Source organism: Panthera onca, chromosome B3 (genome assembly GCF_046562875.1).
Source record: "Panthera onca isolate mPanOnc1 chromosome B3, mPanOnc1 haplotype 2, whole genome shotgun sequence".
NCBI lineage: Eukaryota > Metazoa > Chordata > Mammalia > Carnivora > Felidae > Panthera > Panthera onca.
Window position 1 is genome coordinate 5,268,418 of NC_138344.1, and position 24,241 is coordinate 5,292,658.

Here is a 24,241-nt window from a genome sequence, read left to right on the forward strand (position 1 = left end):
ATTTCCTGAGTCTAGCATGTGGTGCCTTGTGCATAATTGGCACTCGGTAAGAATGAATAAATGGAACATATGGAGGAATTTTGGTAAATGTGGGTAAAATATGAAAATTTGGGCAAGTCTGTTGATTCCTTAATATATTTGGTACTTCTATATTTGGGAGGGTTTAAATCTCTTAGTGGAAGTAAAAGATTTTTAACAAACACTTTCTGGTACATTTTTTCCTGATCTTTTTTGCCAGTAGGCCCCTTGTTTGGATTAAATTTACCCAACTGCTGCTGCGTCACGGCCCTGCTGAAGGCAGGTGTCCCCAGAGGTGGGGTCCTGGCCCCCATGCTCTTCTCCTACTGCTAGTCTGTGGTAATCTTCTTCCTCTTTGGGAAATACAAGGGTGGATAATAAAATAGACTTTATCCCTTTTCCTTAGGACCTTAAAATATAAACTGAGAAAGAGAAGAGAGACAGCCATGTATGGACAGTAGATACAACAACAGTATTAGAATACAACAATAATAACAGCTAATAGTCACATATGTAGCCTATACAACGTGCCAGTTACTGTTCTTGACATTTGATGTGTATTGACTCATTTACCCACACAAAAGGCTTCTGAGGTAAGTTCTCCTGTTTTCCTCACTTTGTGGATGAGGAAACTGAGGCACATGGAAATTAAATAATTTAAGCAAGGTCATATGCCTCACAACTGTGGGAGTGAAGAGACTTCAACCCAAACAATCTGGTTTTAGAGCCCTTGAAATACTTTCTAATAAATTGCAGAGTGAAGTAAGTGGTAATTAGAGATGTAAATTATGACTGCAGGAACTCAGGAAGGCAAGATTGATGATAACCCAGAATAACAACTCCTTGTTAATGAGGCGGGGGTCAGATAGGGTTTCATAGAAAGGAAGAGGGCTTTGTAGGATGAGTAGTCTTTTTTGTAAGCAGCTGTAGTGAGATATAGTTTACGTACCTTGAAATTCACCTATTTAAAGCAAGCAATTCTATGATTGTTTTTAGTTTACCCACAGGGTTGTGCATCCCGACCGCTGTCTAATTTTAGAACATTTTTGTCTCCCTTGAAAGAAAGTCCATACCCATCAGCAGTCAGTTCCCACTTTCTCCCATCTCCCCAGCCCTAGACAACCACTAATCTGCTTTGTGTATTTATAGGTTTTTGCCTCTGCTGGACATTTCATATACATAGAATTTTACAAAACGTGGCCTCTTGCGACTGGCCTCTTTCACTTAAGTGTAATGTTTTCAAGGTCCATCCGTGTTGTAGCGTATATCAGTACTTCATTCTTTTTTATTGACAAAAAAATGTTCCAGCGTATGGGTACTCTACATCTTACGTATTCATTTATCACGTGGTGGATATTTGGGCTGTTTCCACGTCTTGGCTCTTAGGAAAACCGTTACGAGCGTCTGTGTCTGAGCTGTTGCGCGGACACGCGCTTCCATTTCTCTTGGACGTATATCAAGCAGGGAATCGTTGGGTCACATGGTAACTCTTTGTTTTACTTTTTGAAGAGCTGCCAGATCATTTTCCAAAGCGGCTGCACCACGTTACATTAACTTCAGTGGGGTGGGGGGGGGGGGGGTGCAGTTTCCCCCCACCCTCCCCTTCCCCATCCATGTCACCACGTGTCTTTTCAATGGTACCCATCCTAGTGGGTGTGAAGTGGTGACATTTTAACAGGTGGAGAGTGAGAATTCAGGGCTGAAGTTCCTGGCATCAGAGTCCAGATCAGATCCAAGGAGCGGTGAATAATCGGTAGGATAAGCGGAGCAACCCAGGGAAGGGCCAACCCCGGGAAGGAGGCTTGATCCCATATCGTGGGGGGGCCTTGGCGTTTTGTGATGCTGAAGCGTGTGGACTTTATCCTGTGGACAGCTCGACCTGGGAAGTGGTGACCTGAATCTGATGGTAGAACGATGACCCTGGCAGTGGAACAGAAGATGGAACAGAGGAACAAGAGATCAGAGGCAGGACGGCCCGTAGGAACCCCACCGTAGCATTCTAGGAGAGAGGGGACGGTGGTGGAAACGGGAAGAGGACGGAGGGGACCGGGTCAAGGGAAAGCACAGTTGCGTCCGTAAGACTGGCAACCAGTGGCGTCAGAAAGGTGAACGGTGGAAGTTTATGTTAGTTTCTGGTACCATTGACCACGGACATGCAGGAGAGGGGGTGGAGGGATGGGATGGGTGGTGAATGTGATTTTTAGATCTGTGGTGTGGGGGGTGTTCAAGGGGTAGTAGACGTGGCCACGTCCTCGGTCTTCATACTTTCTTTGGTCACAATGTGCTTCCTGAAAGAATTGGAAAGCTGTACCCCTTGTATATCTCTAACCAGACACCAAAAATGTTTCAACACGAGTTTTAAATAAAGAGAATGAGGTCTATTGTAAGGAACATTTTTAAGTAAAATTGTTACCTAGCCCTTTTAAATGTATCCAGTAGAATATAAATATAATAGCAATTTTATACCTACTTTCACTCACAAAACACATTAAAATGTTTAATTTTACACGTCTTTAAGAATATCTTTAACAGATATTTTACATCTTTCCTCTTCCTCTTTGAATTCCTATTTCTCTTCAGTTTTCCTCACAGATTTTTATCCTAAGGTGATATATTTTTCTGCATGAAATCTTGTTTACTCTATCATATCTATAAGAAAAATATGTATACAAATGTATGTATATAAATGAAAAGTTGCTTTTAAATTTCCCATACTAAAATTTTCTTCCAGATTGAATTATTATAATGATTAGTTATATATAACTGATCAGAATAGACATTTTTTTCAATTAGCTGATACATCTGTGGATGAATCGACTCCGTCCATATTTCTTGTTTTCGTAGATGTAAGCAGTGAGAACTGTTACTCACGTAAACTTGTAGATGGGAATGGAAAGCATTTTATTTTAGCAGCGACACTCAATTATTTGAGTTTTTTCTGACGTCTATGCCAAAATTACATAATGATCTGTCATCAAAAATTATTTTTTATGATCTGTCAGCTGACAACTCAACTAGGTCCTTTAAATTTTGTGAGAAGCAAAGACCTGTAAACTCTCTGACTGGCAAAATAAGTCAGATCATTACTCACTTTACTTTTTCTGGGAAACATACTATAAAAAGGTTTTCCCAAGATTTATCTAATGACCATTGCATGTTCTTGTTCCCCCTTCACTTAAATGAGTCTTGTATCCAGTATATTCGGAAGAGTTGGGGAGATCAAAACGCTGTTAGTTTCAGTAGGTCTTTTCTAATACATTTTGACGTGTGTTTTTATTGTGGGATACACTTTTAAATAACAGCCTTATCAGAACTTTGTGGCTGCCAGTTAGCTCTTTCAGATCCTGGGACATGACTCTGGAACGTAATTGGCCAAGCAAGTGTTCATTGCCAAACCAATCCCCTACATTAAAGTTATTTCCATTTATTTAAAGGGAAGAGTCTGTCTTGGTTTCTCAGTTCACATGAACTATTTAGTGCACATTCCCATGACAACTATCTCAGCTTCAAAAGCAACTAGAGCTTGAGCACAAATTGATTCCATTTCCCGACACATCACTTAAAATGACAGGAGTTTGATACCCTGGACCTAATCATAGTTACCATGTTAATGTCAGTTGATATCAGTACTCCCTCAGTGAAGATACAATGGAATCTCAAGCTTTTTTTAAAAAAAGTAAAATCTTTATTGAGATACAGTCAAGGTGCCTGGCTGGCTCAGTTGGTGGAGTATGTGACCCTCTGTCCTCCAGGTCGTGAGTTTGAGCCCCACATTGAGCAGAGCCTACTTAGAAAATAAAAATAGATAATTGACACATCATAAAATTCACCCATTTAAAGGTTAGAATTTAGTAGGGTTTTGGTATTTTCACAGCGGTGTGCAACCACCCCCCATATCTAAGTGTAGAACGTTTCTGTCACCCCAAAAAAGGAAGCTAGCACTCACCAGCAGTCACTTCCCATTCTTCCCATCTCGCGTGTCCATCATCTCCCCCCGAGCGGTGTTTTCAAGGCTCATCCGTGTTGCCACATATATCAGGACTTCGTTCCTTTTTATGGCTGAATGATCTGTTGTGTGGGCATTCCACATTCACTTACGTGTTCTTTAGTTGGTGGGAATGGTCTCTGACTGAATATTTGGAAATTCCAAACATCCCATTTTCCAACAGGCCAATAAGACAAACTCGAGGAGACTGTTAACATTTTCATCAGAGCACATGGTGCACCTGCTGCATTTAGTCAGTGGCCCCTGTGCTGGACTTGGGCAGTCGTTTTGCAGTGGAGATTCTTGTTTTGGTTTTGAGTTTGAGGTCTGCAACTTTATTTCCTAATCTCATGTCACTTTATTATTTTTAGTAATTTGACTAAGTTAATTAGTTAAACATTTCTAAGTTTTTTTCAATTACGTCACAGGTTTTAAAACTTTTTCAGATTACGTGCCAGTTTCTGATCACTGCTTTATTGAGAGGTAGTCCATGTATCATACAACTCTCCCATTTAAAGTGCACAATTGAGTGGTTTTTAGTGTACTCAGAGTTGTGCAGCCATGACCACAATCAATTTTAGAACGTTTTCATCACCCTGCACAAAAACCCACGTCCATTAGTACTCACCCGTCTCCCCCTCACAGCCCCCTCAGCCCGTGGCAACCACTAACCCACCTTCTGTTTATAGACTTGCCTATTTGGGGATATCTCATGTAAATGGAATCATGTGATCTGTGGTCTTTTGTGAGTGGTTTCTTTTACTTAGCACAATGTTTTCAGAGTTTATTGTTGAGTAATATTGTTTTTTGTCTGGCTATGGCACATTTTCTTCATCTGTTGGTGAATACTGGTGTTGTTTCCATTTGGGGCTATTACACATCGCTCTGTTCACATACAGGTTTTTGTGTGGCCCTGTTTTCATTTCTCTTGGGTCTGTACCCAGGAGTGGAATTGCCCAATTGTACGGTATCCCTGATTTTCACCTTTTGAAGAACTGCCAGACTTTTCCAAACATCCCCACCGGCAGCATAAGTGGGTTCTGATTCCACCTCTACGTTTTGACCCCGAGCTCCTTTTTTTTTTTTTTTTTTTTTTTTTTAAATACATAACCATTATTGTGCAGTTACAGGTTACAGTGTAGGTAACAAGACACTTCCTGATGGTAGTCATGATGTCAGCGTCATGCTGGTGGGGGGGCTCCTGCACCATTCCCAGCCTGCGCCCAAAGTAACTCAAATAAGTTTGAACATTATCTACATCATTGGTACTCCTGGGCCGTTCTTTTTATGCCATCATTTTATCAGGACTGTGGTTTCCTTTGCTGTGGCAGTGATTATAAACAATTGACTGAGAACGAGCAAAACAGTCCATGGATGAGGCAGTCTTTTACCTCCTGCCTCCACCCCGCCCCCGTTGTGACCCACTACCCACCCATTCTTTGGCCATTTCAAGCACTAGAAGGGAGGACTCCGTGCTCTGTGCACGTGAACAGCCTAAGAGGCAGGTTCGAAGTGCCGGTTAGCAGCAGTCTTGCAAGGCTCCCAGAGTGCTGCATCCTGTGACAGCAGCCAAGGGCGCTACGCTCTACTCCCAACACAAATATGGAAAACCCTCACGAGACATGAAGCCCTACCAAGCGTTTCTCGTACTTTGATTAAAGAAAATTTCACCTGCACACCCGCGCTACATTCAGTTTGCTCCGTGTGGTGTCCTGGAGGTTTTTACCGCCAGACCAGTGCGCGGCCGTGAAGTTCAGGACAGGTGAAGAGCAGGGTTGGTTGGTCGGTCGGTTTTTATAAGGTGAGAGGACGGCCGCGTAAAGGGGGCAGGCGGGGCCGGGGTAACGCGCAGGGTGTCTCGGCCACAGGAGTGTCCTCAGATCAGTCTTCTCGGGAGACAGTCCACGTGCAAATGGAGGACCCGCAAACTGACTCGTTTGCAGTCGTTGTCTTTGCTGATGTACCTTTAGAAGATCTTTGTGAAGTGTTTCAGACCACTGGTTGAGAAAGAAGTTGGACGGCGGTTTAGAAGTGTGAGGAGAAGCCTGAGTCGGGGCGGGTAGGGCCGACACTCAGTGCTGCTTAAAGAAGGCAAAGAGGCCCCCACTGCAGGAGCAAGCGTAGGAAGCAGAGAAGGAGACAGAGAAACTCGAGGGCTCGGCAGGGAGGGAGCAAGCCCGTGGACCTGAAACGGTCGGTGCCAGTGGAGGCTTTCAGGGACGATGCCGACAACACGGAGTGACAGAGGGGCCGGAGAGTGAGGTCTGAACGGAGACCGGCGCACACCCTGCAGGCAGCCCCACTGCTCCCCGGCCGTCTTACCTGCAGGGCGGTCCCGTCAGGAACGCGGCTGCCCCCCCACATGGAAGTCATTCGTTCGTCCTAAAACCAAAGAAGTTGATCCTTTGGAGCCTGGGCTAGTGGGGGAGTCCCTGCAGGGCCCGGGACCCCGTAACAATCCCCTCACCTTTCTTTAGTTTTAAAAGCTTAGGGGCCCCTGGGTGGCTTGGTCGGTTGGGCGTCCGACTTCAGCTCAGGTCATGATCTCACGGTCCGTGAGTTCGAGCCCCGCGTCGGGCTCTGTGCTGACAGCTCGGAGCCTGGAGCCTGTTTCGGATTCTGTGTCTCCCTCTCTCTCTGCTCCTCCCCAGTTCATGCTCTGTCTCTCTCTGTCTCAAAAATAAATAAAAGTTTTAAAAAATAAATAAATAAATAATAAAAGCTTAGATACGGGGGGGTGCCTGGGTGGCTCAGTCGGTTAAGCGTCCGACTTCGGCTCAGGTCATGATCTCACAGTTCGTGGGTTCAAGCCCCGCATTGGGCTCTGTGCTGACAGCTCAGAGCCTGGAGCTGCTTCAGATTCTGTGTCTCCCTCTTTCTGCCCCTCCCCCACTCTCACTTTGTGTCACTCTGTCTCTCAAAAATACAAAAATAAAATTTAAAAGCTTAGATAAAACAATCTTAGTAGCATGGTAATGGCAAAAGCCAGAATGGAGGTGACGAGAATTGAAATTGGTTGTGTGGTCAGTTGGTTGGGGGCGTGAGTGTCTTCTGAGAAATTTGCCACTGGCGGGCAAGGCAGAGGTGAGGTGCCACCCGCAGGGGAGCGCAGGGACAAGAGAAGCTTCTGCTGTTGGGGGTATTGGTGGCCCTAGAACATATTCAGAGACAAAGGGGAAGAATTGGCAGACGGGCCTGAAATACAAGAGCAGAGAGAATGGAGAAAAGCCCCCTGAGGAAGCAGGAGGGAGGAGGCAGGTGAGCCAGCAGAGAAAGGGGGCACATGTGTGTCAGAATCAGCCCATGCCCTTTGGGGCGCAGAGCACAGGGCAGCGATCCGTGATCCGGAGGGCTTTGGCTCCCGCTGCTGCCCTGCAATCGGCTCTTTATGTCCGCCATCAAATTTTGGGAACATTGGCGCCCTGAAGTGTGTGTTTTCTCTGTGACTTTTCAGTTTTATCCACCTCTGCTTGTAATTGACCTCGTCTTAGGGACCGGGCTCCTGACTCACCTGTCCTCTCTACGTGTTATCTTCCACAGCCCTCCTGATTCCTTGTCATCTCGTCCCACAGACATTTGTTCCCTATCACCGTTCCCTCCGCAAACTCTTAACCTGACTTCCCCTCGAGCGTCGTGTAACGCAAGCTGCCAGGGACCATCGTCCGCTCAGGTGGCTTGATCATTAGATTCGCATTGTGGAAAATCGGTGTTTGATGTATAAAAGTGAGTGAAACTATATTTTCTCTTAATAACAAAATTTTCTCTTTGGGGCTTCTAGGTTTAGCATGAGCTTTAACAGACATAATCTGAAATACTACGTGTTACCGAAAAAACCCAAAAAGGTGGCATTTGATTGCTTAGAGTGGATCAGAAAGCATCACCCACGTGAGTACATGTGACAAATTATGTCTAGAAGTAATAAGTAAATATTGTGGTATTGGTACCACGATAGAATGTGTGTGTGCATGTTAAACATCGCTTTTCCCATGACAGTAGCACTAACTAGCTATTTATAGAACAGCAAATCACAACTGCCTCCCTGCTGGAAATTGTAAAATCCCATTTGGTTTGATAACAATAAACCCTAAGAAGAAGTATATGAGATGACCCCCCACACACACACCCGTGCTGTAGTTCGTGGTTTCGGCGTCTCTCCTCTGGTCCCTGTCGGTACGGATTCTAGCAGTCTCTGTGTTAGGGGCTTCTCCCGAGGGTCTGCCTCGGAGTTCTGTTACCTAAGATGAGAGATTGCGAAACTCGTGGTAGTTTTCCACGTAACCCCCCCTGCTCCTTTCCCAGAGAGAATTGTTCTTGGTGACCACCTCTGTTTCGTGTTTTTAAAATTAGTATACGTGTGTGTTTGAGCAAATCAGACCGTGCAGAGAGGTAGACCAAGAAGTCGTCTGTGATTTCCCTTCCAGACCCCCTTGTCCCGGGTGGCGAATATAGATAGCACGTTTTTGTCTGCACCTTTGGCTCTGCCACGGAGAGAGGGCTTTTTCTTTAACGCCTCTCATTTTGTGGTTTTCAAAACGACACATAGAATACGTGCTCCTTGAAGAAACCAAGAAAGCAACAAAAAGAAAGAAGCAAAAGACAAGAGTCACCTCAAGACAAGTCGCCGGGGCCATCTGGGGTTTACTTCCCTCCAGCACTTGTTTGTGTGTGTTTCTTTCCATTAGCGTACTGTGTGTGCACTTTTTCTACCCTTAACCCGCTCTGTACCTTGAACATCGTCAGGGTTCCTCAGAAAACTTGGAAACCACTTAATAATTACGGTATAGTTTTTTTCATGATGTCCTTTCTTAATTAATCCCCTGATGGTGGCCATTGAAGTTTTTCTAATTTTCAAAAGTAGAAACAAAACTTTTGGCAGAAGCCGTGGTACCCCTTTATTTCCTAGATGAGTTTCATAGAAGGAACGGGGTCAAAAGGCAGAAGCATTTCTAAGGCTGATGCACACTGCCTTACGCTTCCCACAATGTTCGTGGAAGGGTGCCTTCCCGCTGCACGGCCAGTGTGAAACAGCCCGGGCTTCCTCCAGGCCCACCTAAGGAGTCATCTGGGGGCAGAACGGAAGGTCCCATCCTGTCTTCTCCAGTGCGTGTGAATTCGTCGCTTGAATCACTCTACGTCTGTGACCACCACCCTCTACTCTAGCAATACCCTGGAGGTCTGCTCGCGGTGCACATATTTCTACGAACACAATGAAAATTGTGTTGTTATTTACGATTAAAACTCTGTTTTGGTTTCTCGGCAGATGACTCTGGGATCATCTACTGCCTCTCCAGGCGAGAATGCGACACAATGGCTGACACTTTACAGAAGGATGGTCTCGCTGCTCTTGCTTATCACGCCGGCCTCAGCGATTCTGCCAGGGATGAAGTACAGCACAAGTGGATTAATCAGGATGGTTGCCAGGTAACATTTTCTATAATAAACAAATCAAGGAAATGATCTTTTATAGGACACGAGCAAACGTGCACACACAGGATGAAAATTGTTTTTACTTTAAAGACAGTAAACGTCGGGGCGCCCGGGCAGCTCAGTCGGTTAAGCATCCAGCTCTTGATCTCAGCTCGGGTCATGATCTCATGGTTCGTGAGGTCGAGCCCCGCATCGGGCTCCTTGCTGACAGTGTGGAGCCTGTTTGGGATTCTCTGCCTGTCTCTCTCTCTGCCCCTCCCCCTGCTCATGCTCTCTTTCCCTCTCTCTTTCGAAATAAATAAACATAACTAAATAAAAAATAAATACCATAAACATCAAAAGAAGACTGAAATTTAAAAACATCTTTTTGAGACTTCCAAAGTTGCTTTTTCTTAAATAAAAAAAAAATTTTTTTTATTCAGCTATAATTCGCCCTTTCAGAGCTTACAAGTCAGTGGTTTTTAGTATATTCACAGGGTTGTGCAACCACCACCACTGTCTAATTCCAGAGTATTTCATCATCCCCAAAATAAACTCCATACCCATTAGCAGCCACTCCCCATTCCACCAACCCCCCAGCCCCTGGCAACCACTAACCTAACCACTGCTAGTCTGTCTATAGGTTTTCCTGTTCCTGGACATTTCACGTGAGTGAAATCATACAGTATGTGTTCTTTTGTGGCTGATTTATTTAGCATAATGTTTTTAAGATTTATCCACATTACAGCATGTATCCATACTTTATTTCTTTTGTGGCCAGGTAGCTTCCATGGTAGGGATATAGCCTAGTTTGTCATCCATCCATCAGTTGGTAGACATTTGGTTGCACCCGCTTTTTGGCTGTTGGCGCATAATGTAATGCTTCTGTGAACGTCTGTGTATGTGTTTTGTGTGAACACGTTTTCAGTTCTCTCAGGTGGGTACCTAGGAATGGAATTGCCTAGTCATACGGTAACTGTACGTTTAGCTTTTTGAGGAACTACCAAACTGTTTCCAAAGCAGCTACAGAATTTTACACTTCGAGCAGCAACGTGTGAGGTTCCAGTGTCTCTGCCTTCTTATTACTACCCATTATTGTCTTTTTTACTGTATCCATCCTAGGGGATGTGAAGTGGCATCTCATTGTGATTTTAATTTGCATTTCCATAATAACTAACGGTGTTGAGATTTCTGAGATGACAGATTTATCACCCAAGTGGATCAAGAGGAAGACAACTAAGAACACTCTAGGCATCTCCTATAGCAGCAGGTGCCGGCCTTGGATAGATCTTTCTCAGTAACATGGATGACTTTGAGGAAAACAACTAAATAACTTTTTTAGCCTATGAAGTTTTCAGGTCACAAAAAGGGAAATTACCCTGAAGATTTAGAGGAAAAACATCTCTCAAAAGTATTTTCTAATGGAAAACAGAAGAAATCTTAGAGTATATTAGCCTAGTGTCCTTGGAAAGATGTCAGAAGACTTGACTTATATGAACCAGACGCACTCTACCATGGGAAGATTACAGGCTGAGATGAAGGCACAAATAAAAATGAAATTTATCCAGATAAGAAAATGCACGAAAGGCAAAACAAATAGAATTATGTATCAGGACACAAATGGTTCAGATCAGTGCAGACATTTGCATCAATGAGGTAGCGAATAACTTGAAAATGTGAAGGAAAGAAAACAGATTAAAATTAGGGGAAAAGAGGAAAATGGTATTTGTTGGTGTCAGGGCATCTGCCTAAGAATAATAAGTGTGTCCAAGAAGGAAGTCAGGACAGTTGGGGTAGATACAACAGGCAGATGTGTTCTAAATGAGTACATAAGAAATATTTAACCAATGTAAAAGCTTTATTTCCGTGTCACTGGGGGAAAAGGTAAACGTAGACACAGTTCACCGCTTTGTTGGATTAACGAAGAGCTAAAAGAAATTACATTCACCAAGATAAAGAAATAAGATACTCTACAGAAACCAGACAGACCTGAGACTGTTTCACTAAATGACAGAAGCAGGACACGCGGTCTTCAGAATCAGAGAAGGGAAGCCTGGGACTGAAGAATTTCACAGCCAGCTCATTGTCACGTGTGTTGAACACAACGGAAGAGCACTTTCAGATTGTGAAGTCCAGAAAGCAGATCACTGCCTTGTCGTCAGTGGAGTAATCACAGATGCCAGTCCTCCCTACCTTGTATATTTCAGCAAAATTCCAGTGGGCTTTTTTTTTTTTATTATTATTCCTCTGATAGACTTTTTCTAAAGTTTGCCTGGAAGAATATCCCGGTTTAAATAACCGAAGGAATTTGGCAAGAAAAGGAAAACACATGAACACTGGCTTTGCAGTACATCACAGACACATCAGTGACACAGAAATCCAGAATTCACCTGGAAAACGTGTAAAAACAGTGTGTGGCAAGGAAGGCACTGAAAAATTAAAAAAGGAGGGTGATCCAACCAGAGGTACCACTTACCTACTGGGAGGGATTGTTTTGGATCCTCCTATCAAAATCACAGGTAAGTAAAGCTGTTGGTATTTTTAAATGTAGGAGCCCTGGCTGGAAGAGAACCTGAGCTTAAAAAGAGCTCAAAGGGAAGGAATTGATAGAAATGATTAAAAACCTATATACCTAAACACTTGCGTGTTGGTGAGCAAAATTAAAGGCAACAGCAAACTGGGGAAATAATGTCTTCAGCAAATAAAACATCCCATAGAGCGTAAAACTTTGATAAAGACATGAATCTCAAATAGTGAATTACCCCACGCTATCAAGAGACATCGAAAAGGAGCTGAGGGTGCTTAGGTGGCCCGGTCGGGTAAGCATCCGACCTTTGACTTCGGCTCAAATCGCGATCTCATGATTCCCAGGTTCGAGCCCTGCATCTGGCTCTGTACCCACAGTGAGGAGCCTGCTTGGGATTCTCTCTCTCCTTCCTCTCTCTCTGCCCCTCCCTCACTCACACACGCACTCTCTCAATAAATAAATAAACTTAAATGTTTTTTAATAAAAAATGAAAAAAGGAGCCAGCAAAGTCTAAGCACAAATGTATTCCAAAGTGCAACTTTGCTAATTATTAAATCCAAATTTAAAAACAGTGAGCGACCATTTTCACCTCTAGTATTAGCAGACTTCTATTAACTGTTGGGGTCGATGCTGTAAGAGGCAATTTCCTACAGTGCTCCTGAGAGCCCTTCTGGAAAAGAATACTGTAGACTGTACAAGAGCCTCAGATCTGAAATATGGGCATGGAATTTACATGGCTGTTTTTTTACATTTTTTTTGTTGTTTTTTAATTGAAATATAGCTGACAGACAATATTATATTACTTTCAGTTCAGCACAGTGATTTGACGATTGTACTTACCACTTATCACCACACAAGGTTATTGCAATGTTGTTAACTGTATGATAGTGTTATATAAACAGCCTAAATGTCCTGAGAGAGTGACTGGGTACATTATAGAGCATTCCTGACATTGAAAATGGTTTGTGAAGTATTTCATAATGATTTGAAAATGTTCAAATGTCAACAATGGAAAAACGTAGGGACAAATAGAATCCAGAAGTGTGAGATCTCAACCATAAAAGAGAAAATTGAAGGACACCTGGGTGGCTCAGTCAGTTAAGCATCTGACTCCAGCTCAGGTCATGATCTCACAGTTTGTGGGTTTGAGCCCCGCATCGGGCTGTGTGCTGACAGCTCAGAGCCTGCTTGGGATTCTCTGTCTCCCTCTCTCTGCCCTTCCCTCGCTCACTCACACTCACTCTCTCTCTCAAAAGTAAATAAACATTTTTTTTAATTTAAAAAAAAAAAGAAAAGAAAATTGAATAGAAAAATAGAAAAGAAAGAAATAGAAAAATAGAAAGAAAAGAAAAGAAAAATAGATGAGAAAAAAGCCAAATATTTTCAAGTTCTTTAAATCTCTACGTATAGTATAACTATTCCACAGTACACATGCATACAGATAACGTATTTGTATATATGTACATAAAACACTTGATCAAAAATATGATTTTTAAAAATTGGTGAGTTTTTGTTTGTTTTCAGACTAGCTAATCCTTACCGTTCAGGTATAATAATACAGTCACTGGACAACCTTGATCTTGTTAGATTTGTGAGATAGAATAAAAACTTCATTGTTTTTCTTCACAAAGAAATTATTATAGTCTGGCGTTTTAAGAGCAACACAGAAATAAAGAAGGAAGTAACAGCTCGACTAAGCCAGTTTTCCCAGTGACAAGGCTAAAGGCTTTCAGGGGAAGTTGGCTTCAGGGTCACCTCCCTGGGAGCCTGCAGACTGCCCCTGGCCCACCCCTCGACCTCAGGAGACCTTGACCTTGGGAGACTTGCCCTTGGGAGCCCCCCTACTTGTGGGACCGCTGCAGGCCATGCCCTGTGGGCCTGTGGGCTGCCACCCCACTCTGCACAGCCTCCCCACCTGCTCTCAGCCACTAGAGGCTCTGGCAGACTTTCTCTCTCCAAGGACATTTCCTTCGATAAAAGTGCCATAGATCTGGGGGGACGACTAGCCTGTAGTTCAGGCCACAGCCGTCACCAGTGTGGACAAACACGCCCGTTTGCTGTCAGCCTACTCCACCGCATGCCGTTCCTCTCCCTGGTGCCCAGTGACCGAAATCATGTCATCGGCCTCAGTCTGGCTGCCAGGTAGTTTGGTTGCTTTTGAAATACTGGTCTCGCAGCTTTATTTGTATAATATAATTTTGCCTGGAGATGTAATGTTTTTGGGTTAATAAGCCCTAAGTTTGCAACTGCCATGGTTATTCTTGAAAATGGTTTTTTTTTACTAAAAATCAATTTATGAAGCTCCTGAAGTTCAACTGTCACCTTGGTTTTCCTAAGTAATTTGCATCAGCCACGATGCATGGTCTCCAGTCTTTTTTTTTCCCCCTAATATAAGCAACTCTCAGACTTTTACCCATGTGAGTTCCAATAAAAATTTCACAAGTTTTTACTTTGAAATCAGCTGTTGAGGAAAAGAAGCTGGTGTGTGATTGATCAGCTGCTCCCACTAGGGAAAAACAGATGGTAAACACGGGCACAGGTGACATTGCCACGTTTCCTGAAGCATCAGAGACACTGGCAGTGGTCATCACCCTGGAGCTCCTGAGCGACCCGATCATGACCATGACCTCGGTGCTACGGCTGTGTGGGCAGTGCCCCTCATACCTCCATATCAAAAACGTAAGAGAGGGGCACCTGGGTGGTTCAATCGGGTAAGCATCTGACTTCAGCTCAGGTCAGGATCTCACGGCTCGTGGGTTGGAGCCCCACATTGGGCTCTGTACTGTCGGCTTAGAGCCTGGAGCCTGCTTCGGATTCTGTGTCTCCCTCCATCTCTGCCCCTCCCCCGCTTGTTTTCTGTCGCTCTCAAAAATAAACATTAAAAAAAATCAAAATTGAAAAAAAAAAAAACGTAAGAGAACTAGATGTGGCAGCACGTTCGGAGGTTACTGATTGCTCTTGAGTCTGGCCCCTTACGTGACAATACCAAATCCATGAGAAAGTGCCTGCCACCCCACCACACGAGCCTCTCTTTACCTTTTTGGGTCTCAGTAGTAATTGCAAATTGTCAATATGAAGATCTCACATTAGTCACGCAAAATAATGGGACCAACTTAAGAAACTAGATTGTTGTTATATATTTTTTTAGTGGTCCACCAGAGTCGGGAGGCAGTAACCCCTGGGTTACTTTGAGTTAGGGTCGCTGCTTTTGGTGTAGAAGAAGGGAACTGCCAGGGTACCAACCTTTCGGAGAAGTGGTCGGGGTTGAGGACAGTCCTCGAGTGGAAGAGAAGGAGGTGCCTTGCACAAATAAAGAGTGACGGTGAGGATAAATATTTGGATCATGTCGAGGTGAGCTTCCTGTTGCCCAAGCTAACTAGCAAAAAAGAAGAAGACCAAGCAATAAAAAGTACTGCAGAGAAGGCGTTGGTTCTCAGGTTTGGGAGAGATGAGGATCCTGTCTGTCTACAGCCAGATGATATTCCTTCTAAGACGTCTTCTAACCTGAGTAGAATGGCTGCCACGTATCTGGTAGATGTGGACCGAACTCCCGTTCACACGCACTATTTTGACATCAGTTATATTCCATCTACTGTGTTCTTCTTCGATGGGCAGCACATGAAAGTGAATTAGGGGTCTCCTGATCACACTAAGTTTGTGGGAAGTTTCAAAACCAAGCAAGACTTCATAGATGTGGTTGAAGTAATTTATCGAGGAGCAGTGAGGGGAAAGCTTATTGTCCAAAGTCTTACTGATCCCAAGAATATTCCCAAATGTGACCTTCTCTATCAAGACATTTAGCGCATTCACTACTGTCAAAGTTGAAGGAAAAAGCACATCGTGAAACAGTACCTGAACCCAGCTGTGCCATTTTCCTGGAGTCCTTCGGACGTGTGTTTAGCGTCCCAGCGGAGAAGAGTGCTGACTTGGGTAGAAAATACCCCACCCCCAAGTAGAAGACCACGCTGACAACCACCATGAGCAAGGATGCTTAAATGTTCCCTGCAAACCCCAGAGCAGTCAAGACGACTGGGGTCACTTTGCCCAGCGGGATTTTTTTAAATTTATATTGTGCTTCTCTTTAGTCTTTAAGATGATACAGAATCCTTCTGAACATTGGCGAGTATATTTATGTTGATTTTGATATACAAGTAAGATAGGAAATCACTTCCCATAAGAGCAGAAGTACTTATTTTTTACCCTAAAGGTACCTACACACATACCCTCGCCCTCACCTGTTTCTCCACTCATGTATTTGTCTCATGCTCTCCTGTCTCCAGTCCTTGTTATCTCAGTTTCTCTTGGAATAAATGATTCTCTACCGATAGGAGAAAGGAAGGAAGGGAGGAAGGAAGGAAGGAAGGAAGGAAGGAAGGAAGGAAGGAAGGAAGGAACTAGATAGTTGTATAGAGTGCATTTTAAAGTAAAATAGAGGATAGAGCTTTTAGAGGCATCTGTGATTAAAATGTGTCTTTAGGTCTGTCATGAGTCTAACAGGCTTTTGCTCTCCCATCAGGTTATCTGTGCAACAATAGCATTCGGAATGGGGATTGACAAACCCGACGTGCGATTTGTGATCCACGCGTCTCTCCCTAAATCCGTGGAGGGTTACTACCAGGAATCGGGCAGAGCGGGGAGAGATGGGGAAATATCTCACTGCCTGCTGTTCTATACCTATCATGATGTGACCAGACTGAAGAGACTCATCTTGAGTAAGTCAAGCCCCGTTGTAGAGACATCCTGTCCTTTTCAGCCTCGTGATAGTAATCTCCTCCTGCTGTTGTGGTACTTCTGGTCCAGTTTCCTTCAAATAGTCGTAGAAAACTAGAAGTGTTTATGTAGATATGGAAATTTTACTTCAGTTCACTTTTATTGCACAAGTATTACACGCTTGTCATGTAAAACTCAAATGATGCAGGCGTGTGTATATGGACGTGCATGAGGCAGAAAATTTCCAAAGCATGCTTGTATACAGTTCTACTCTAGGAAAGAACCCCAGCTGTTGGTCTCCTTTGTCCTTCCAGATTCAATCTCTGCATGCGTCCTTGCGTGTAACACATATTTCAAACACGCAGAATGGTAGAATGGAAGGAGTAACGAACGCTCATGTACCACCAGGTTATGAAATAAAACCCCCCGTATGTCCCTCTCCCATCTCAACCCCCCACCCACCCCCCATCAGAGATAAGCAGTATTTTGTATCTGCTGTTTACCCCTGCCAAGTGCATGTATTTTGCAATGTGAGTGGGATGTGCCTTTCTTACGTAGACGTACAGTGACCTTACTGTTTTCATTCTACGCTAAGATGTAGCCACGTGTGGTTTGACTACCGAGAATTCCATAGTACGGTTTATTCCATGTCCACTTAACCAGTCCTCTTTGAATAGAGACCTAGATTATTTCTTGGTTTTCACGTTATCAGCAGTGCAACATCGAGCATCTTTGTACGGGTATCTTGGGGCGTTTGTGCGCTTGTGTACATAGGATACGTTTCCAGACTTAGACTTGCCAGGTCAAAGCCGATACGTATTTCAGAGTTTTGTTATGCCCTTTGCCCGTTTTTCTATTACGCTGTGCTAGTTAAATGTACTTCCTAAGTACGTTTTCTAGTTTGAGACTGCTTTTGAACGGACCCCGCCAGAGATACTACATATGGGATGTGACACTTACCAGGCACCGTGCCAAATATTGTATCACCTTTTTTGCTCATAGTCCCTAGCTTTTGAGGCAGAGTTTGTCCGATGAAAAAAGGGAGCTTCGTTAAGGTTTTGTAACTTGCCCCCAGGAGCCCCCGTGAGCAGCAGCAGCAGTAGGATGGGGGGCAAGTGGAAGGACAGTGGTAGCGATACTGACAGAGGGCATCGCTTGGCACCCCTTCACTGCCACCTTCACTGCTTGATTATATCCCTTCGCTCAGGCTTCACGATAAGCCTGACAGGTGCTGCCATTTCTCCCCTCATTTCACGGACGAGGACGTGAGATGCGAGCCAGTAAGCGGCAGCGCCCTGTCGGGGCCCGGGTCTGCCTGACCCCCAAAGCCCACGCCCCTTGCACTCTATGTAACGAGACGATTCTCGGTGAAAAAATGAAACTTTTAAACTCAGTGTGTCCATGTGTGTTTTTAAACAGAACCTGTATTAAGTTAGGTCCAAACAGTTTAATAAGCATTTAAAGTCTTAAACACTTAGCAACATTTTGGAAAAAAATAATACTCGTAAACTAGAAAAACAAATTTTATTTTCTTTCTTAACTAACCGCAGTTGCTTGCCAATGGTAAGTATGTGTGCGTCATTCTCAAACCTTGAAATTAGATTAGATGCTGCTACCCTTACTTCCTGTTTCACACGGGTTTTCTGGAGGTACTTGTTTTTATTCCAACAGCCTCCAACACTTCAGTTTCACAGAGACGAACATGGGGCGGCCCCGCAGACTAGCATTTTGTGTGGTGCCAGGAGATGTTAGGTACTGCTGTGTTTCCCTGACATTTAAAATACCCCGCAGTATTCACCGCAGCACCCGGGGCTCCTCAGCACGGTTCTGGAGCCACTGGCTTAACTGCTTCCATCCCAGATGCCCAGGGAGGCGTGCGGCCCGCCGCCATAGTTCCGTGCTCTGCTGACTTTGGACGTGCAGTCAAGTACATGAGTGATAAGTACAGTAAAGTTCAGTCAGATTTTCACTGTTGGGAACAACGAAGATTTGAAAAAAATTGTTCAGCCACTCTTGATGACAATCTTCATTTATTCCTATGAAACTAAAAATTTGAGGGATAAACATACTCAGTTGATTATACTATAGAATGATGTTATGTTGATATATAATGGCTACTAGTAATTTTATTTCATTTAAGATTTAAAATTACATTAATCTATTCTAAACATTTTTGTAGTGTTTTCTTCTATTTTTCTACTCTAATAAGTGTCTTTACTATGTGCTTCACCTCTTTCAGTGGAGAAGGATGGAAACCGTCATACAAGAGAGACTCACTTCAACAATTTGTATAGTATGGTGCACTACTGTGAAAATATAACAGAATGCAGGAGAATACAGCTTTTGGCTTACTTTGGTGAAAATGGATTTAATCCTGATTTTTGTAAGAAATACCCAGATGTTTCTTGTGACAATTGCTGTAAAACCAAGGTAAAATGAGAAAGTTTTAAATTCTTTGTAATTCAGGAAATTTCTAGGACTTCGTTTTTTCTTTCTTAATTTAGCCAAGTTAGGTTACCGTACGTGGGCCCTCGGGGACTAAACTGGGGAAGGTGGCTTCTTCCCCATAGTAATTTGGAATGGAAACATTTAGTATTAATTCTGTGGAATAGTTTTCAAATTAGAAGCCTATGAAAAGTTTACTGGACCTGTCCAAAATGCTAAGGTTATAGATGTGTACCAAAGGTTACAGAATATTTTAGAAATATCGTTAATCTGTAGATAACCCAAAAAGATCTGACATGTACAGGTAGAATATTTAAATCAAATTCCAATTTATATTGGAAGAACTCTTTTTCAAAAGAGTTATACTAACTAGTGGACCGTGCATTTGAATCAGGTCAATTACGTTATTCTATAAATTGGTTATTTAAAACCTATAAAGAATGAATAGCAGTAGCTTCTAGATGAGTTTGCTATTGTCTGTCCTAAAAATAACTGTGAGAAGTTGTTAAATTCATTCATCAGGTACTTTATTTGACCTATCATGGTGATTCTGTGTTTTAATGTCTCTGTACTTAACAGAGCATTTTCACATTATTTGAAATTTTGGTGGGCTCCCGGGTGGCTCAGTCGGTTGAGCGTCCAACTTCGGCTCAGGTCACGATCTCGTGCTTCACGAGAGCCAGCCCCGCGTCGGGCTCTGTGCTGACAGCTCGGAGGCTGGAGCCTGCTTGGGATTCTGTCTCCCTCTCTCTCTGCCCCTCCCCTCACTTACGCTCTGTCTCTGTCTCTCAAAAATGAATAAACGTTAAATAAATTTAAAAAAACAAAAAAAAGAAACGTCTGCAAGGTGCTAGGGATTCACAGATGAACATGGTGTGGGCCATAGACTGGAGGGGGACAGACAGACATGGATTCACATAATCGTGATACCATGTGAAGAATAAAGTAGTTACAAAGATCTGCAGCGCTGGCCAGAGCAGAGGGTGATATACCCTCCCTTGGGGTGGAATCGTGGATCGGCGGCCATCCCCCACCCCCCCGCCGCCCCTGCCTCAGCCTGCCCCCAGCCGTCCCCTGTAGATGCTGCCAATCACTTCTGGTTTAGCAAATATTTGTTGAGTGCCTGCTCTGTGTCAGGCGCTGTTCTAGGAGTTTGGGATGCATCGCTAAACAGGATATAAGCATCCTTGCCCTCGTGGGGCTTATGTTCTAGCAGAGGGAAGCTGAATACAAAAGCGTAAGTGCATGTCAAGCAGAGCAGTATAAGGAGTCAGGAGTAGCGGGTGGGGGGCACAATGCGGTATTGGGTAAGGTGGCCCAGGGAAGTCTTACTGCAAAGATGCAGTTCCCTGGATGTGGGCATTCTTGGCCCCAAGGTGGGGCGGGGGGGCATACCTGTGCATTGGGGGGATAGTGGGGGAGCCCGTGTAGCTGAGCAGGGCCAAGAGTTAAGGGGAAAGGAAAAGGCAGGCCAGAGCAGCGAATGGAGGGCCGAGTAACTGGAGGCGTGGTGTGACCCTCCCCCCCCCCACCCCAGCCAGGACATTTGGGGCAGGACGTTTGGCAGGATGGATCAGTTAGGTTTATGGTATATCGAGTTAGGTGTGTCTGTTAACTGAGGAATTCTGGAAAGAGGCTTGTGGTACATAGGGATTTGGGCATATAGGTGGTGTTCGAAGCCACATGCGCAGATGAAATCTTCCGGGATTTAAGTTTAGACCGAAGAGAAGAAAACCAAACCTCTGAGCCCTGGGACATTAAGAGGTTAAGGAGAAGAGGAGGAGCAAGGAAAGGCGACCAAGAAAGAGAAGTAGCAAGGTCAGAGGAAAACCAAAAATACGCCCAGAAAGTGGTTCAGAAAGGAGGGTGTGCGAGCCACTCAAACCCTGCCGCTAAGCTAAGCAGGGAAGGGGCCAGGAAGACGCCACTGGATTTAGCGCCACGGGAATCGAGGCGGCTTGCATTTGTTTGACCAGTTTCAGTAGATGGGGGCAAAACTGGAGACGGTGAATATAGAGAACTCTTACCAGTTGTGCTTCAAGGATGAGCAGAGAAACGAAACAGCAGCTGGCAGGGGAAGCAGCCCGTGGCTGCACTGATAGGAATGCACCTGTCCGGGATGAAACGTTGACACGTGAGGAGAGAGGAGAGAACCGCTGGAGCAGTGTCCTTGAATAGACGGGGCGGGGGGGGGGGGGGGGTGCGTCTAATGTGCAAGTCGAGAGATTGGCTTTAGGCAGGAACCTAGAGAATTCATCTGAAATAGCAGGAGGAAAGAGAAGGCCGTGCAGGACTGGCGCCGGTGATCGATGTTGTGAAGGAATCTGCAAAAGCTCTCTTCCGGCTGCTTCAGTTTTCTCAGTGAAGAAGCAGGCAAGGTCGGCAGCGGCCAGGATAAGAGAGTGATTGAAGAGCAAGCAGAATGGGAAGTGGCCAGCTAGGACAGTTTGGCAAACTTTATCTTAAAGGGCCAGAGGAAATCCGTCAGGCTTTGTGCGCCTCGGTATCAGGGTCTCTGTCACGGGTACCCAGCTCTGCTCTCTTAGCCCAAAAGCAGACATAAACCATAAATACATCGATTTTCCATGGCTAAGTTCCGGTAAAATTTGATTTACAGAAACCGGCATCCAGCTCGTAGGCCACAGTATGCCGACTCCTGCTCTAAGAGAGCAGAGGAGTGATAGACTGGGGATGTATGATGATCACCTGGCCGCGGTCAGGGTCCCCCTGAGCTCTGTGGCCATTTGCTGAAAGCGCAGACATTCAGCGTGGTTGCGTGTGTTTCTCCAGCCAAGTTCAGCTACTGAGGTACAGGCACGGAGTGGTGAAGAATTGGATCTACTGTGTGTCAAGCAGTGAATGTGATGAGGTGGCCTAAGGGCCAGGGAGTTGAAGTTATGTGGACCAGTAGTATTGTAATGACCGGTGTGGAATTTAGGCTGAGTCAAGAGATCGTCTGATGGGAACCCGTGGATGGGCAGGCCCGGTGGATTGTTAGGCTCAGAATGTACTAGATGGCGTGAGGTGGCAGTCGTAGAATGAAGGGGTTGCCGTTATTAGTGAGGCCAAGGTGGTGGGCATGACCGTGGACGTGAGCACCTGGCACTCACAGAGGACAGGGTCACTAGGGCAGAGGAGATCAGGATGCCAGAGGCCAAGGTGTGGGGGATCATCTGTCTGCTGAGTCACCAAGAATCAAGGCAGGAATGGTGTGGGAGGGGAGGGCCAGGGCCATGTTTCATGACGGTCCCAGACAGAGCCTCAGAATCACCACTAATTTGTAGAATAAGACAAGAAACCTGTTTGTCTTGAGGTTGTTAGACTGCAGCAGATGAACAAGGGTTAGAAGGTAAGGGGGCTGCATAGACGGAGGCCAGGAGCATGATGCCACTTTTGAGAACAGCGGGTGGTTAGTACTGCGAGTTTACAGAGCCAGGATAGATGAAGCAGACAGGTCCTGTGGTAACGGGGGCTTAAAAAAGTAGGCCGCGTTGGGAGACCAGTGAGAAGGAAAGAGCAAACTGACGAGACCATTAAAAGGGTTGACTGTGCCATCAAAGCCCCAAAAGTGATCAGAGGTCACCATCCAAGTAAATGCCGGAGCACTGTTCTAGAAGGTATGAAGGGTTTGAAAAGAAGTAGACAACAGTTCCACCCACAGCATGCTATCGGGTAATTGAAAGATGAGAGGTATGTCTGTAACACAGCAATAAAACATACATAGTGGAGTGCTAATTGTTCTAGACACAGGGTCAGTGTAAGAACTTAGAAAAGAAAGAACATTTGGAACTTGGGTTTTGGTCTTGGTTTTGGTATGGAAACGGTTTGTTGTGAGACTACCGTTGTTACTGTTAAACCCTAGCAGTCTAGGTTATCATCTTAATTACACCGAAAGTAATCTCTTTTTATTCATAGGATTGTAAGACAAGAGATGTGACTGATGATGTAAAAGATATTGTAAGATTTGTTCAAGAACATAGTTCAGCACAAGGAACACGAAACAAGCCCCCTGCAGGTCCTTCTGGGAGATTTACTATGAATATGCTGGTCGACATTTTCTTGGGTAAGTTCTCTGTTTTATAGTTGCAGTTACAGCAGTTGAAATTGAACATCTACAGAAATCATCTCAAGTACATGGAAAAAAATCTCTTTTGTCTGTCTTGTAGAACTTAAGGATTTCAGAACAAAACTTCTTGAGTAACAAAAGAAAATCAGCTTTTATGAATGATAACAATTATTTGTGTAGAATTTATATGTTACTAAGGTGAGGTTTTCACATTCAGAGAAGCAAGTAATAGGGCAAAGTGGGTACAGGGGATTAAGAGGTACAAACTTACAGTTAGAAAATGCAGATGTCATGGGAACGAGAAGCACAGCACAGGAAATGTAGGCGATACTGTCGTAAAAACGTCGTGTGGTGTCAGTCGGTGTCGTGGCGGGCGGAGCATAATGTGTATAGTTGTTGAATCACTATGTTGTACCCCCAAAACTGATATAACGTTGTATGTCAACGATACGCCAATAAAAACAATAGGAATAATAAAAATAGATACAAAGAAAATATTAACGCGTATACAACCTCATCTGAATGAATGGACTATAACTTGCTTGGAGAGTCGCCTGTCGAGTGACTCCCATTTCCGGACGGCAGCCTGGGCAGAAGTATCTGTCTTCTTTTTTTTGTTTGTTTTGAGGCCCTGTCAAAATAATAGTGTGGAAATAAAATGGGGATTTGATTTACAAGGGCATCGGTAACCAGAGAGAGCCCATCATGAGATTCAAGATTTTTCAAATCTTTCAGGGAACGAATGGAAGCATGTTGACGAGCGGAATGAAATACAATAAGCCACCGTGCAAAATTAATGAAGGAGAGAGTCTTAGACGAGGAGGGCTCTCAACCAGGCAGAACTCCCGTTATCAGGAGGCCTCAGACTGAGTCTCCAGGTCCCGGGGGTGGGAGTGCAAGCAGAGGAGCCACAAACAGGAGGGGGCAGTTAAAGTCGGCCCACGAAAGAACTCCATCAAATGCCAGCCTGGAATTGATTCCAAAACAAAAATCAAGTGCCCGAGGAATAGAAAGGCAGCTGAGTTAGGGGGCAGAGCCCCCAAGCGGCATTTGGGGACCACCCAGCCTAAAGCAAACCTGCAAA

General features: G+C 44.4%; 1 protein-coding gene and 1 pseudogene across 5 annotated transcripts in view; both read left to right on the plus strand.

Moving 5' to 3' along the window:
• Positions 1 to 24,241, plus strand: part of BLM (BLM RecQ like helicase) — an 87,256-nt gene that overhangs the window by 48,053 nt on the left and 14,962 nt on the right. For all 5 annotated transcript variants that reach the window (XM_060617596.3, XM_060617593.1, XM_060617595.2 and 2 more), the window contains 5 exons: positions 7,782 to 7,888; positions 9,264 to 9,424; positions 16,453 to 16,648; positions 18,886 to 19,076; positions 23,007 to 23,154. In XM_060617596.3, the coding sequence (XP_060473579.1) occupies positions 7,782 to 7,888; positions 9,264 to 9,424; positions 16,453 to 16,648; positions 18,886 to 19,076; positions 23,007 to 23,154 (803 nt within the window). The remainder of the gene's footprint in view (positions 1 to 7,781; positions 7,889 to 9,263; positions 9,425 to 16,452; positions 16,649 to 18,885; positions 19,077 to 23,006; positions 23,155 to 24,241) is intronic.
• On the plus strand, positions 9,431 to 16,258 carry LOC132668649 (thioredoxin-like protein 4B pseudogene; annotated as a pseudogene).